Source organism: Tasmannia lanceolata, unplaced genomic scaffold (genome assembly GCF_043159265.1).
Source record: "Tasmannia lanceolata isolate RefF3 unplaced genomic scaffold, GAP_Taslan_0.1 ptg000013l, whole genome shotgun sequence".
NCBI classification, from domain to species: Eukaryota; Viridiplantae; Streptophyta; class Magnoliopsida; order Canellales; family Winteraceae; genus Tasmannia; species Tasmannia lanceolata.
In genome coordinates, this window is record NW_027518690.1 from 16,482,806 (window position 1) to 16,499,594 (window position 16,789).

Here is a 16,789-nt window from a genome sequence, read left to right on the forward strand (position 1 = left end):
CTTCAGGAGATAAAGTTTTGCCGATCTTTATTTCCTGAATTGAGGTTTCATCACCAATGTTCACAGTTTCAACTTCCTCATCAAGTGGTTTTGCTCGGCGACTCTCCTCCTGTTGGATCATATGTCTGATTTCAGGGGGAGTTTCGTCGGCATCCTCATCAGAGGGGGAGTCTTGATTGTTATTTTTAAGATTATCAGATTTTAGAGCAGATTCAGCAGATGAAATAGAGACAGGAATGTACTCAAAAGAAGAATCCTTCATTTCATTGGAATTTGAATCATATACATCAACAGACGAATTACCCTCATCGGGGGGTACAATGAACTTTGGACTCATTTTTACAGACTCGATGGAAATGTTGACACCTGCGTCAACTGACTCAGGACTATAAAAGGAAACAGCAACAGATGCTTTATTATGAACAGACTCCAACTCAATCTCGCTTGAAAAGGAAGAAACGTCGCCGATCTCAGGTGAATGGTCATCTATGGTACCTGCATCAAAAGACTCATTAGAAGATATAGACTCTGAATCAAACCCGGAGACTGACACGTATTTATGGACGACTGACTTTTCTGAAGGGATTCGTTTGTACTGGAAAATAACCTGGGGTAGGACTTGAGAAGTCCAGTTAGTCAGAGGTTCCTCAGCCGGGGTGATAAGACGAGTTGGGTCCAGTATCAGCGGGCTCCTGCCAATCACGGCCACAGTCTGTGACCCTTCTTGAAAAAGTGAATTCAGAAGACTCGGCTCTATGTGCTCTGTCCAATCAGCCTCAGACTCTGTCTCTACAATCTGCATACCCACTGGCTCATCTTCTAGCTCAAGATCGAAGAAAATCTCAAACCCCGGAAGCATCTGCCCTGTGCTCTCATCCAACCAAAACTCTGCAAAGCCACAGAAAGGAAAGGCTGCGCCTTCTTTTCGGAATCGGCCGTTCATTTTCAAATCAATGGGTGCCATTGGTAACCCCAAGCCCCGACGACGGTTTTCTGCCCATTTCAGCATCAACTGCTTCATCTCTACAATTTCCTTCTTTGTAGGCTTGTAACCCAGTCCGAACAAACCATTGAATGTTTTGAACACAGGAAACTCGGTCAAACCCTGATGATATTTGCCTAACCCGGCGCCTGGCATATAGCCCTGTCGGCGAATCATTCTGATGACATTCGAATTCGTACTGGTCAGGAAACAAATTTCCTCATTCAAAGCCTCTTTGAAAGTGATCGTAGTCACCTCTAGTGAAAACCCCGTCAAATTGATATCTTCGGATCTTTCCCCAGTTATGTCCGGAGTGATCTGCCCTATCTCGAGATCAGGATCCCCCTTTACCGTTATCACTCTGTTCCTGCGAATGAACTTCAGTTTTTGGTGGAGAGTAGACGGAACAACCCCGACCTTGTGCATCCAAGGACGGCCAAGCAACAGTAAGAATGAAGCTTTAATATCTAAGACTTGAAATTCTACCTCAAAGTCTTCTCCGCCAATCTGTATCTCAGTGACCAAAGTCCCGATTACATCTCGGCGAGTGCCATCATATGCTAGAATACCCTGCTCGGATGGAATAAAATTCTCAGGACTGAACCCCAGGGTTGCTGCGGTGCTTAATGGGCAAACATTCAGTGCAGAGCCGTTATCAACCAACACCTCTGGCACCTTCTTCTTGTTACAGAAGACTGTGATTTTAAGAGGCTTAGTATGGTCTCGGCCCTCAGGAGGTAAATCGTCATCAGCGAATGACAATGTTTTCGCAGCTCTGGCCATGGCTACGAGACTGACAAGCTCGTCAGGTGAGGTATTAACAGAAACTTGTGCTGCATTAAGCTCTTGAAGGACTAGCTTTCTGTGCTTCGATGAGGCCATTAGTAAACCCCATACCGAGATATTAGCCTGAGTCTTTTTCAGCTGCTTTAACAGGCTCTCATCTTCTTCGTCTGCGCTCACTTTATTCTGCCTCTGATTTTCTGAGTTTCTTGCAACCCCTGCCGGGTTTTCTACACTCAATTCTGGTGGTTTGAACACTCGCCCACCTCGGGTCATGTGACGCATCTCGTTACACTGATCATCCAGCAACAGCAGTTCGTCTTCGTCCGTTCTGAAAACATAAGGTGCATTACTGACATCCTCTTCAAAGTCCTCCATCCTTAGAACATAGGTGGCTTCCTTTGCTTCTTCCAGACCAACATTCTGAAGCGCATATGACTGGGCTGAAGATGACTCAGTGAGTTCAGCATCGTCAAACGACAGCACATAAGGTTCTTTTTCTCTGAATTCTCTGAGCTCTTCATCGTCAAACTTCAAAACATATGTTTTATCAGATGTAATAGCGCAAATGAGAGTAGAGGGATCAAGGATGGGCTCATCTACAAAGATAGCGTTTGTAGTGGGAGGAGCAACAGCACGGTGGTTGGGGAGAGGATTCTGAGTGATATTCGGCCTTTCAACTGCAAGCTCATCTTTATCGATCATGTTCTGAATCGCGTGCTTCAAGGCCAAACAGTTCTCAGTCATGTGTCCCGGGCCCCTGTGATATTCACAGTATTGATCCCTTCTCCAGTTTCCGGGCAGCGGATTAGGTACAGGTTTGACATCCGGAAGTCTGATCTTCTTGTCTCTGATCAACTTCTTAAGTATCATGGGCAGTGGAAATGGTAATGGGTCAAACTGCCTGAACTGCTTCGTCACCATTGGTCTAACAACTTCATCAACAGGCTTGGCCACTGGTCTGGTATAACTGACTGCTTGTACTTCCTTCGGTTGGATCATAGGCCTCTTCCCCTCTCGGACATCAGATAGCGTTTTGGCTCGGAGGCCCTTAGCAATAGCATCCTCGATCTGGGTGCCGGTCTTAATCAAATGATCGAAATTCTGATAGTGCTGCGGCGCCATGAAGTGAAAGTACTGCGGGGACAAGCTCTTGAGGACCAACTTTATCTGGTCTTCCTCTGACATTCTATGGCTCAGTTGGGCAGACTTGCGCCTCCAGCGCCTAATGAAAGATGTGAATGTCTCCTGAGGATTCTGCTTCAACAGCTTCAGATCTCTTTTAGTGACCTCGATCCCTTCCTCCATGGAGAATTGTTCTACGAATCGGTTAGAGATTTCTTCTAATGTCCTAATCTCTTCTGGTTTCAACCTCAAAAACCATCTTTTGGCTACCCCTATAAGAGACATAGGAAACAAATGAGCCATCTGCTCTCGACTTAAGCCATGCTGCTGGGAAAGAGTGATGAACCATCTGACGTGGTTTCTCGGACACCCAGTTCCATCATATTTGTCATAGTCTGGTGCCTTGAACTTAGGCGGGAATATGGCATTAGGGGACACCAGAAATTCAGAAATATCGAATCCCTTGGACGCTTGAACCTTCATGCTCTCAATGTCACGAGCCATCTTCTCATACTTATCGAACAACTCATTCTCCTTGTTAACCGGAGGGACAAAGTATTCCCCAGCATATTGCTCATCTTCTAGATCGATCTCTACGGGAGAGATGACTGGTCTGGTGAGGTTAGGAGATGTGGCCGGAGGAGGCTGAATGGTGGGATCTTTAGAAGTAGAGACCTTTTGAGTACTCTGGTCTTTTAGATGAGTCACCTCATCTTTCAACCCTGCTATATCTCGACACATATTTCTCAACATTTCCTGTATAGTTATCATGGGGTCCACTGGATCATTAGCCATTTGGTTGACTTCAAAAGAACCTGACAACTCTGGTGAAGATGGTAAAGGTGCTGTTGGTGACACAGTGGGATCAAAATGACGAACAAGTCTAGACACTGAGGTAGGTCTAGACCAGGTAGGTTTAGCTTGGGTGCCCTTTTTTGAAGCGATGGTTGCTATCTTTCAGAATCCTGATTGGAAGTTAACATACTAGATCAATAATCATGAGATAAAGATTCTGAACAAATAGAGAAAAGAGTAATCTTGAAATACATCAACGGGTATGTTAATTTGGAAAGAATCCTCAATCTATTCCTTAAGGTGTTCTTTGGGTATAACCGTTCTTCTTTTGGGAATGAAAGAGTCAGGAACGATAAACATCCTTAATCAAAATAAGTTTCGATCTCAACAACGATCATGCACTCAAAGAATACAGGTGAGATCAAACTTTTTCATCAATGATTTCGATATGATCCAGGGGTAAAAGATATATGATAAACATTGGATCAATCAATGGCTCAGATAATAGACCATGGCCATAAGAATGACAAAAGTAGGGTCAAGGACCAGATCTAAAATCTGAATGATGGATATCAACAACAAGATGAGATCAAGATGAGATGAGATAGCATAAGATTGCTTTCAACAGATGGATCATGAATGACTAATCCTATGAGATCTTTGGAAATGAATGGGATTTACATCCTAACCCCAAAGGAAAAGTTTTTTTAATCTTCGCACATTTTATCAGTGTTACCTGAAGGCATCAATCCTAACCCTAATCTAGCGGAGTGGAGAGAGGATCTCGACTCATGACTTTGTTTGTGTACTTAGGACCGATCGTATCCATTGGAAGATGGACTACGGCCTAATTTAGACACAAATGGGTAGGATATCCTAAACTAGGCTCACACACGTGATGCACATGTGTTCGTATACTACATGCATGTGTGGGTTAATCTAGGGGTAAGGCCAAGAGTTCCCTTAGCGCGAATCCATGTTCGATATACTGTACCAGTGTCCGGCGTATCAGTACGTGAACAAGAGATCCGTTTACGTACCATAAAGGTACTAGGCTAAGGGTGGAATGCTTCTCTAGCACAGAGGCACCAGGTGATGAAATCCTAGTCAACCATGCTAGATAACACTCCGGGTTCCTAAAATAGGACGTGTGTGCATGTGAGATGCAAGGGTTTAGATGCAAGTGATGTAAGTGTGTGCAATAAGTTCGCGCAATCTATGATGCCTTCAGATTTTGTTAGAATAAGTTTGAGTAAATGTGATGAGAAAATAAAGCATACAAACTAATCTAACAGGCATAAAAGAGATAGAGTTTTCATGAGCCAGTTAAAATAGATTCAAATGAGTTATCCTTTAGAATTGTAATGAAGTTAGGTTGTCCCCAGCAGAGTCGCCAGTCTGTGGGACCCGATCCCGCGAGAGGGGTGGTGGCGCGAGCCGCCACGCACTATCTCTTGGTCTCTCGTACCCACGCGATTGGTGTGTGCCTTTTATTATTAATTTTAATTCATCTTTTATGTGAACTTGGGATCACTAAGGCAATCCGAATTCCACACAAAAAAGACTGACAGAGTCGCCACCTAGATGTGGGATCTAGGACCCATAATTAACCAGAAATCTAGACTCGCTACCTGGTTACAAGAATGGAAGGTATGGGGATTTATCCACCACATGCACCATTCCTGCCCGATAATCGGTCTTCAATTCCAAAAGTTAACTCTTTTAAATTCATTTTTAATGGCTCATTCAACTCTCTGTTAATGTGCTATCTATGTGACATGCATCCTATGATCTAATTTCAATGTGAATCCTAAATGTGTATCTTGATTTCTTAATTGGTTTGGATTCAATCTAAGTGAAAGTTCTCCTAAAATTTTAATTTCATGGAAAATCCTAAGTGATTTGATTGTTTCAACAGTTTTAAAAGTGATTAGCCCGAGTCCTCAGATGATCTGGTATTCATCCAAAGAAGCCTACGTATCCCCGCCTCCACGAGAATCAAGGCAACGTAGTTCTCCGCGCCTATTCTAAGCTAGGATGCCTAAGACACCTAGACTTCTATCCTAGACTCGATCTAAAAGACCGAACCGGTTATTAAAGTTTCTTGTACGATTATTTAAATTTCAGTGAATTGTGGATTTTATGACACCCTATATGCCCTAACTAAATGCAGATTAGCCCTAAGCTAATGCAGGTGGTTCTTACAACCTATGTGTGACTAGGCTGTATTTCTTAAGGAAAACCAAGGGTGGACTAGCGTATCATACTCTAGTCATCACTCGGCGATGTGGATCGCCGACTGACCGGACGGAGGCGCTCCTATAACTCTAGGACAGACCCCTAACTCTAAAACAAGCACACAACAAACAAACAATCAAATAACCTATCAAAAGAAAAACCCTAACTCTAAAACTCTCTATCTAGGAGAAACTCCTAACTCTAGAAGAAGATCTTTTGAAAACAAGATTTTAAAGGTTTTTTAAGAAGGTTTAAAATAGTTATTTACAAAAAAGTTTGGCTGGACTTGGGATGTAAATCCCAAGCTGCACTACGTACCTCGGAAGAGGATCAAGCCAACGTAGTTCGAAAACGAACTCTCAAACTACGCTTCTAAAAGAAACACTCACACTTCAGATTTTTTAAGGTTTTTTTATATTTTCAAATGTTTTTGATATTTTTAAAGTTTTCAAATGTTTTTGAGTTTTAAATTTCTAATGTTTTTGGATTTTAAAGCTTTTCCAATGCTCAGGACCTTTAGATGTTTTCAATCTTAAAGGGAACACGCAAGAACAACCACAAACTAGGGCAAAGCCCTAAATCCAAAAGGGGAAACCCCGAACAAACAACTAACGTCTCAAAGAGACGAACCATAACAAGAAAGATAGCGTCCCAAGAAGAGAGAAAACGATCCAAGATCCCAAGCAAGCAAAGCTCTAATAAGACTGAGTTAGCCTCTAATTAAAGCGAAGTAATCAACAACTCTAAAGGAGAAACTCCTAACTAAAAATATTAAAGAAGGGTACAAATGAGCAAATGAGTCAAAGACTCTCTAATACTACAACTTAGAGGAGGAATGAGTCAAAGACTCCCAAATAACGCCAACAGAAGAACCAATGAGTCAAAGACTTCCTAGTAGTACAACAAAAGAACGAATGAGTCAAAGACTCTCTAAAAGAAATGGAAACATGAGTCAAAGACTCCAATAACACCAACTAAATGATAGATGAGTCAAAGACTCTCTAAAAGAAAAGGAAACACGAATTTGCACATTTGGCAGAGGTAAAACACCCAGCCGGGCCGGACAGCTACCTAGCCCTAGGGTGCAACAAATGTGCAACCCAATACCCATAAGGGTAGGGGTATGAAGCCAAGCCGAGTAGGGCGTTCTTCCAAAACCAAACGGCGCACAAAGAGGACTAACGAGAGAATGAGACCGGGCGGGTCTCCCAAACACACACAAAGATGAAGGTGCTTTAGAGATTTTAAGATGATTTTCACTTAATTTTTATTTTTTTAATGGATTTTACCAATTTTTAACCATATGAGTGATTTTACAAGTGAAGCTGTTGCAAACGAACTCGAAATGAGTTGAAACTTCTCCACCAACAAGATATGATGAGATGTAATTTACTGGAAGATTTTTACAGATTTTTACATTAAACTCATATTTAATATGGATTTAAAAATTAATTAACCAGATTGCAAAAATAACACATAAACTACTAGAAATAGATATCTAAATTCCATGAAATTTCTACAGTAGTAAGAGATAAGTGAAAATAGCATGCTGTGAGATTTCCATGAATTTAGAAAACTATTTACTATCAGTTTCGGATTTTTCAAATTTCAAACCAGATTATGAATTAACACTACAGCTCATATGAAACAAGATCCAAATCACTTGAAAATTTTACAGAAGCAAGAAGTATAGAATTTAAGACTACTGTAAAACTTTGGAGAATTTTATCTGTGATTTGACGTCAGTAACAATTCTCCCAAAATCTGATAATTTTCAAAGAATGCGTAAAATAATATACCAAACAAAATCCAAAAATTCTCACAAATTCATGGTAGAATGTATCATTATCATATTATTTTCTCACGAAATTTCATTATTTTTGGAATCTGTTTAGTATATCGTTTAGTTTTCTTTGTTAAAAATCATGCAAAAATCCGAAAATATACCAAATAATTCTAAAAAAAATTCCGAGAACGGTGTACCTACCTGTGATCGAAATCCTCGCCGAATCCGAGAGCCGAAAAACTCAAAAATTCCGCCTCCGTGCGATCGCTTCCGCTTTCTTTCTCTTTTTGCTTCTTTTTTGTTTCTTTTTCTTCTTTTCTTGTTTCTTTTCTTTTTTTTTTCTTTTCAACCCCTCATAGCAACTTTGTTAGAACACATGATAGAAAAGAAATGAGTTCTCCCTTACTCACCCTCATTGAACCATTTATAGCAAAGGAATGGGAGGGTGGTGGCCACCATTGTGGACTTATTCCATGGTAGGTGGCCACCATTGTGGACATATTCCATGGTAGGTGGCCACCATTGTGGACATTGAATTTTGACATGTGTGTGGCCCCATGCATGTTTTTTAAAGTCCTTTTGAGTAGGTAAAAGATAATCCAAATGGGTCCCATATGTGACCAAATTCCCAATTGTGCATAAAATCATATGCCCCACTCCAAAGTATGATCGGAACCGTTCATTTGATGGGCGACAATGTGATTTAATTTGTGCTCCGCTAATCAATCCTATGGGCTGATCCAAGCCATCCAATAGATCAAAATGTGAATATGTTACCCCATTTTTAAATCACTCCCATTTGATGATCCGAACCGTCCATTTGATGGGCGACAATTGATGATCTTGACCGTTCAAATGGTGGGTCGCAATGTAAATTGGTTGTGCCCCCTTAAATCATTCCTCTATGACGATCCAGACCATCCAATTGATGGGTCCCCTACCTAAGTAGGTTGTGTCCTCCTAAATCATTTCAATGGGCTGATCCGAGTAACTCAACCTGATGATCGTAACAAAATTGGTTGTTAAAACGACTTCTCTGAGATCTTGACCGTTCTCTTGATGATCATCTTTAGGTGTTGGATCGAAGTAGGTTCAAAACTCATTTTTCACTAAAACAATGCGCGGGCCACCCTGTTTGATCCAAATCTAAACAAATGCTCAAGATGGGCCCATCAATCGGATCCAAATTCTCTCTTGCTCGAATTCTTGGGAATAATCTCTCTCAACACTTAACGGAAAAGTGCGAAACATGGCGGAAATGATTGGATGGGGTTTCGCCCAAGCATAGCGAACTTCGGTCCGATCAAAATGGGGTGTCTACACCGGTGAGTGGAGCTCGTAAAGATCTTGGAACGCGACTGCGAGCTACGGGCTGCGAACTGCGATCTGCGATCTGCGGACTGCGAGTTGCGAACTGAGAAGTGGAAACTCCCAGAGCAAGAAGAGGAAAAAGATGAAAAGTAAAAAGTAAAAAGTGAAGGGGGGTAAACCTCCTTATATAGTTTTTAAGAGGCGGTGGGGCAATAAATGCGATGCACGCATCTCGAGGTCATCCGGATTGCGCCACGTGTCCCCTATTTATGACGGACACATTCTCCCACCATCAATACGATCAAGCACGCGCGTAAACATTCACGTCCCAAGAATGGATCTCCGCACTCCGCACTCCGCACTCCGCACTCCGCACTCCGCATTCAGTCCGGAAAAAACCGTACTGGATATAACGCGTTCTCACAAAACGACAAAAATCAGTCCAGTCCGCACCGAACTGGCCGCAAGACGACAAAACTCAGTCCGGAAAAAACCGTACTGGATATAACGCGTTCTCACAAAACGACAAAAATCAGTCCGGTCCGCACCGAACTGGCCGCAAGACGACAAAACTCAGTCCGGAAAAAACCGTACTGGATATAACGCGTTCTCACAAAACGACAAAAATCAGTCCGGTCCGCACCGAACTGGCCGCAAGACGACAAAACTCAGTCCGGAAAAAACCGTACTGGATATAACGCGTTCTCACAAAACGACAAAAATCAGTCCGGTCAGCACCGAACTGGCCGCAAGACGACAAAAAACAGTCCGGTAAAAACCGAACAGGATACGGTGCATTCTGAAACGCGTCAAGAGCCAGTCCGGTTGAAGCCGTACTCCGAACTGCGGACTGCTATCTCCGTACTGCGACCTCCGGACTGGATACGGCGCATTCTGAAAAGCGTCAAGAGCCAGTCCGGTTGAAGCCGTACTCCGAACTGCGGACTGCAATCTCCGATCTGCGATCTCCGTACTGCGACCTCCGGACTGGATACGGCGCATTCTGAAAAGCGTCAAGAGCCAGTCCGGTTGAAGCCGTACTCCGAACTGCGGACTGCGATCTCCGTACTGCGACCTCCGGACTGGATACGGCGCATTCTGAAAAGCGTCAAGAGCCAGTCCGGTTGAAGCCGTACTCCGAACTGCGGACTGCGATCTCCGATCTGCGATCTCCGTACGGCGACCTCCGGACTGGATACGGCGCATTCTAAAAAGCGTCAAGAGCCAGTCCGGTTGAAGCCGTACTCCGAACTGCGGACTGCGATCTCCGATCTGCGAGCTCCGGACTGCGAACTCCAGGCTCTCCATTTCACCTCCGAACAGCGTCCGCCCATCCGGAAAAACAACCGACTACACTTTCCCAAGTCCCTCCATGACTTGGAAAACTGGGGGGCAACTGATGGGGTGTGAAAACACCAGCCTCTTACAGGCTGCCACCTGTCCCAGAGTAGGTGAGATCTAGCCTCTCACAGGCTGCCACCTGTCCCAGAGTAGGTGAGATCCAGCCTCTCACAGGCTGCCACCTGTCCCAGAGTAGGTGAGATCCAGCCTCTCACAGGCTGCCACCTGTCCCAGAGTAGGTGAGATCCAGCCTCTCACAGACCACCACCTGTCCAGGACACCTCAACAGATCTTCCCTATAAATAGGGGACTAAAGCTCAGACTAATGGGTAATGCTAAAAACCCTCTTCTCCCTAAAAACTCTGACATTTCCCTTCACTCTTGCTCATACTGACTTGAGTGTCGAAGGACCTGTCCGGAGTAAAATCCGGTCTGGTCTTCTGACCTCGTTTGCCTTGTGCAGGACTAAGCACTCACCACAGGACTCATACTCAACCTCCCTCGTCACTCGCTCTCAGTTCTTACGCCACTGCTGTACCTGTTACCGATTTTTGGTCTAACAGGACCTATAAGGGGACCTAACAAATTGATTCACGCCACCGCATCAACCCTCAAATTTAGGAAAATATTTAAAAGTAATTTTTTTTAACACATGTCATATTCTCATTGCAAGTCCCCTGTTGGGTGGTACTCTCGGTCTTCATATCATTTTCCTTTCCCGAAAGTAACTCAAATCGGCAGTTCAAGTTTTATTTAGAGGGACCTTCAAATATAATGATATTCGTGTAGATAAGCCATAATTATATCTTTGCTCTGTAAATCGTGAGAATAGAAAAAAATCCTAGGAAAATTCTTTCCACAAGAAATGTTTTTCCTACAATCCAAATGGGTCCTTGGAGGGATCTCATCATAAATTGAAGGTCCCTCTAAGTAAAAATTGAATGGGGTTTGTTAAATTTATTTTTTGTGTAAATAAAGTAGGAAATTTTTTATACATATATCCTTTTCAAAACAGGGCCTTAGTGAACCCTAGAATTTTCTTTCAATGGATGGATTATTTTTTCATAATATTTTTTCCCGAAGATCCGAACGGCTCCTTACACATGCATGCACCAAATCCCCTAAACTCCACATGGGCGGCCATTTTATTTTAGTTTAAAGCACTTTCAAAAATAGAGCAAGTCAGAATGCATTTGTATTGTAATTAGTTCTACTTCGGTTTGGCTGGCATTACTCTTTTGTAAATTCTTTAAAGATGCACGAAGTGTGACACCTCCAATTGTCTTTCCATTTATGCCAATGGGACATGCACATGAAAATGACTCTCTTTCCATTTATGCCAATGGGACATGCACATGAAAATCTCTCTCTCTCTCTCTCTCTCTCTCTCTCTCTCTCTCTCTCTCTCTCTCGTGTGAAGAAGACTCTTAGATATCCCAAGATCTCCTTTGATATTTGCATGTTTATTCTAATAATTAGAACCCAACCCAGATGAGTCATAGATGCCATGAACCCCTCCCACACACACACATGTTCAGATATCCTGCTATTTATTAGGTATTGTCTATAGGTGTAGTTTGAAGGATTTGAATCATATGGGATCCTTTTGCTTTTTCCCTATATTTTAAATATTGTATCTAAGGATAGTGTTGGTGTGCTGTACTCTATTGTAATATCTTTTTCATCTTAATACACTGGTAGAGGTCTTGCCTAACCCAGCTTACCTACCAAAAAGAAGAAGATAAGTTTAGATTTTATAGGTTGAACAGAAAGGAAGTTAGGATGGATTCCCATATATAGCCTAGATGGAGATTCCACTCATACTAACAAGAGATTGAAACAAACAGAGATCCCATCACTAAGACTAATCATACTAGATTAGCGCACATATTAAATCACAAAAAGTAGCTTCCAAAACCCAAAGTTCCCATCACTAAGACTAATCAAACTAGATTTGGGCATATATTAAATCACAAAAGTAGCTTCCAAAAGCCAAAGACCCCATCACTAAGACTAATCATACTTGATTTGGGCATATATTAAATCAGAGAATGGAGGTTCCAAATGCCAAAGATCCCATCAGTAAGACCAGTCATACTAGATTAGGGCACATTTTAAATTTGATTAAGGAGCTTCCAAAAGCCTAAACACACCTAAAACTACAATGAGACCAAAGGACTAAACACCATCTCAACAAACACCAATTCCACATCATAGCATGGCCCACAAATAGGCACAAAACCTTAACCCTAGAATCCAAGAATGGGGACCACCCCATCCTCCTTTCCATGTCCCTCCAAAACCCACCTCCCCTTTCGACCAACTCAAGAGCCAAACAGCCCCACCATCACACACGCGCATATATACCAATACAGGTACCAATATCTCTACATAGTCAGAGAGAGATCAGTAGAAAAAAATAGAACAAAAGAAAAAAGAACAGAGAGAAAGTGTGTGTTTTCTATCGATTGCTGGTCTAGTTCTCCAGATGTCTATGATGAATATGAAAAGCTTGTTATGCGAATGAACCCACCAAGGTAGTTATTTGTTTGTTCCTTCATTTTCTTGAATTGGGTTTTGTTTTTATGGTCTGGGTTTTCTGGGTTCTTGTTGATTTGAAATGGGTTGGGGCTGTTTGTTTGTAATTCTCAAAATTGAAGTGTTTTGTGACATGGGTCTTATTTTTTGTGTTTTTCTTTTTGGTTTGATGGGCTTTGCAGGGTTACTGTAGATAATAGTTCAAGCAGGAAAGCAACTCTGGTTAAGGTAGTTTATGATTCATTGTGTGTGTTCTGGTGTTTGAATTTATGGGTTTTTTGGGTTCTGTGTTATGGGACATTTCTTATGATATTGTAACTGAAGAATCCTTTTTTTTTTTTTTTTTTTTTTTGAATTTTACAGGTTGATAGTGCTAATAAGCATGGGAGCTTATTAGAGGTTGTGCAGGTTTTGACTGATTTGAACCTTACCATTAGCAGGGCTTACATTTCTTCAGATGGAGAATGGTTTATGGATGGTAGGTTTCTGATTTCTCATAGTTCTTATTTTATTGGTGCTCTCTCTCACTCTCTGTTGATTCTTTATTTTCTCTCTCTTGCAGTGTTTCATGTTATAGACCAAGATGGCAATAAGGTAACAGATGGCGAAGTTATCGACCGCATTCAACAGGTAAAACTGTGTACTAATCCCTTGTTTTACTTGCTGAGAATCATCAGAAATTAAGAAGTTCTTATGAGAGATACCACCAAAGAAAAAATAAGGATGTCAGTCCATCTGAGAATAATCAGAAATTAGAAGGTTCTTATGAGAGATACCACCAAAGAAAAAATAAGAAATTCTAATGTAATAGTACTTGAGGATGTTAGTCCTCAATCAGAGATGGCTTATATTATACCACTGCTCCCTGTTTCTGGTAGCTGAGGACCTTTAATAAATGTTGGGGTCGAGTCTTCTCAAAGTGATGAAATCTATGATTTGGTTTTCCAAAGTAGCTAACGCAGCCCTTAGAAATTTAATTTACTATACGGTGTCTCTCATTGAGGTATATAGCCCCATAGAAGTAATGAGTTAGATGAATTATGAATTTCTTTTGCTGATTTTGGGGTTAACTATTGTGTTTTTTTCTCTGTTCTTTTTTAAAATTTTATTTAGCATTCTGTTGTTGGGACTGGGCTGATTTTGTGTTCTTTCACCTTGCAATGAAATCTTCTTAGCTATGTAAACATCCATGACGAATCTTTGAGCACCATTTGGTTGAGGCCTTATGTTGCTAATTTAATATCTTATAATCATTTTCTTATTTATGAGATTCAATACCAAGTGTGATTCCATTTAATTTGTAGTTGTTTTTTTGTGTTGAAGTTTCTCTCTTTTTTTAAATGGCCATGTTGAAGTTTCTATATTAAAAAATATGGCTGTCCTTGAGCTCGAAGCAGTGTAAGATTTGGTTGTTGTGTGAATGTGTGTTACTTCTTGTTTGAATACCCACCAAACGACTCTATGCTAAGGTAATTTAATTTTACACCTTATTGCAGTCATTGTCTACAAGAGCATTCGGTGTCCGATCTTTGAGAAGGTCCGTGGGTGTCCAGGCCGCTATTGAACATACAACAATTGAATTGATCGGAAGGGACCGACCCGGATTGCTTTCTGAGGTTTTCGCTGTTCTTGCAGACCTCAAATGCAATGTCGTAGCGTCAGAGGTTTGGACCCATAATTCAAGAATGGCATCGGTAGTTTATGTTACCGATGAGACCACCGGGTCACCAATTGATGATCCTGACCGTCTTTCTAAGATCAAACAACTCCTCCGCTATGTACTGAAAGGGGATAGAGATAAACTTGGTGCTAAGACAGCTGTTTCTATGGGTATGACTCATACGGAAAGGAGACTTCATCAAATGATGTATGCTGACCGTGACTATGATAGGAACAATTTGAATGGGCAAGAGACTACAAGTGAGCGGAGTAAACCTTTTGTGACGGTTGAGAATTGCATCGACAAAGGGTACTCTGTTGTGAATGTCCGGTGTAAGGACAGACCTAAACTGCTCTTTGATACTGTCTGCACTTTAACAGATATGCAGTATGTTGTCTTCCATGCGACTGTCATCGCTGAAGGACCAGAAGCTTATCAGGTTTCTTTTGTTACCTTATAAATAAGCTTACATTTTTATTATTGTTGCTGACTTTGAGCAAAATTGTGGAATTTTAAAGCTAAAATATAAATGCTAATGCAGAATTCCTAAGTACTGAATTTAGAATTCAATCTCAAATAACCAACATATTCTTTTATCTCAGTTATTCCCATATGCAAACATCATGAACAAGACAAAATCTGTTATAACTTTTACAATTCAGATGCTAATCTCATTCATGACTGTGAATTAATATGTTGTCTTTGGTGATTTTTGCTCTATTTATGCAATGTAGGAATACTTCATTAGACATATAGACGGTTGCCCTGTTAATTCCGAAGCAGAGATGGAGCGATTAATTCATTGTTTGGAAGCTGCTATCGAAAGGCGAACTTCAGAGGTATAAACAGTTAGCTGATTAGTTTAGGCTACTGATATTGGCACTACCATGTTCTAATAATTGCACAAACTCAGCTTGTCTTTTCTTTGTTAAAATGGCTTCTTAGAGCTTTTTGGGAACTGTAATATCCTTTGACAGCTGTGTAAACAAGAAATGACAAGCCGAGTTTGTGCAATTATTAAAATATGCTATTGGTGCCAACATCAGTAGCTGTAGTTTGCGCTGGCTTTTCTTATCAGTATTGGCTGGTGCTAACTTTTGTGTGGTGCATAATTCAGGGATTAAGACTCGAACTCTGTAGCGAAGATCGAGTTGGGCTTCTGTCTGATGTAACCCGAATATTTAGAGAAAACGGGCTCTCAGTCACTCGGGCCGAAGTCACTACGAGGGGATCACAAGCGGTAAATGTGTTCTATGTCACAGATGCAGCAGGAAATCCAGTCAGCAGCCAAACAATCGAGGCGGTTCGGAATGAAATTGGCGAGACTATACTCCATGTGAAAGATGATGCATATTCAAAGTCCCCCTCACAAGAAAGTGGCAAGTTCTCTCTTGGTAATCTTTTCAGGTCTAGATCAGAGAAGTTCCTCTACAACTTGGGTTTGATAAGATCCTACTCTTGAGGCCAGCATTACATTTCATGGATGCTTCTAATTTCTGTAAATATTACTGTAACCAGGCTTGCTCAAGCAGGCCTTTTAGTTATAGATATGGCAATGTAAGATCATATCTGAATCGTCCGTTCAACCTCACCTCGATCTTGGATCAATAGGCCTTAAATGTACTGTAATCGCCCTGTAATCCCATATGTAAGTAACCATTCAATTGACTTATATTGTCTGAGAACCTAATGGTTGCTGTGATTACAATTTGCGTCACTCGTTTGCTTATATATCTTATCTTCCATGGAAATGGTCTACCATGGAGTTTTTCACCTTTTTTAATTTATCTGGTACGAGTGTCTGAATCCAAAAGTAAAGATTCTTGGATTCGTCGAGATATTTTAATCAATTCTCAAAGTTTAATTTTTTTTGGATAATAAAAAGGTTATAGAGGGCGAGCCTTGGCGCAACGGTAAGGTTGCTCCATTGTGACCCGGTGGTCACGGATTCAAGTCATGGAGACATCCTCTCTGCAAAGCAGGGGTGTAAGGCTGTACATCTAGCCCCCAGACCCGCGATGGCGAGAGCCTCGTGCATTGGGCCACCCTTTTAATAGTAAGGTTATAAGAAAAACAAGGTTATAGCGTTCTATTTACGAATAAGAACTTACTATTTTGATGTATAAAACTCAAAAACATGCCGTAATTATAAAGTTGTGGAAAGTAATATTAAGAAAAAAAGAAGATAAAAGACATAGGGTCAAAGGAGAATCCTATAGTATTGGAATCC

General features: G+C 41.3%; 2 protein-coding genes across 2 annotated transcripts; one reads left to right on the forward strand and one right to left on the reverse strand.

The window, feature by feature from the left end:
* Window positions 1-308: 308 nt before the first annotated feature.
* On the reverse strand, window positions 309-3,999 carry LOC143890866 (uncharacterized). Its single transcript, XM_077395547.1, has 2 exons — window positions 608-3,999; window positions 309-495 (listed from the first exon to the last, which is right to left on the reverse strand). The coding sequence occupies exons 1-2, from the start codon at window positions 3,683-3,685 to the stop codon at window positions 487-489; spliced, it is 3,087 nt and encodes a 1,028-aa protein (XP_077251662.1). The 5' UTR covers window positions 3,686-3,999; the 3' UTR covers window positions 309-486.
* An 8,794-nt stretch (window positions 4,000-12,793) lies between these two features.
* Window positions 12,794-16,267, forward strand: LOC143889889 (ACT domain-containing protein ACR4-like). The gene is made up of 7 exons (XM_077394280.1): window positions 12,794-12,898; window positions 13,082-13,127; window positions 13,263-13,377; window positions 13,462-13,529; window positions 14,396-14,998; window positions 15,294-15,398; window positions 15,677-16,267. The coding sequence occupies exons 1-7, from the start codon at window positions 12,879-12,881 to the stop codon at window positions 16,019-16,021; spliced, it is 1,302 nt and encodes a 433-aa protein (XP_077250395.1). The 5' UTR covers window positions 12,794-12,878; the 3' UTR covers window positions 16,022-16,267.
* Window positions 16,268-16,789: the final 522 nt, after the last annotated feature.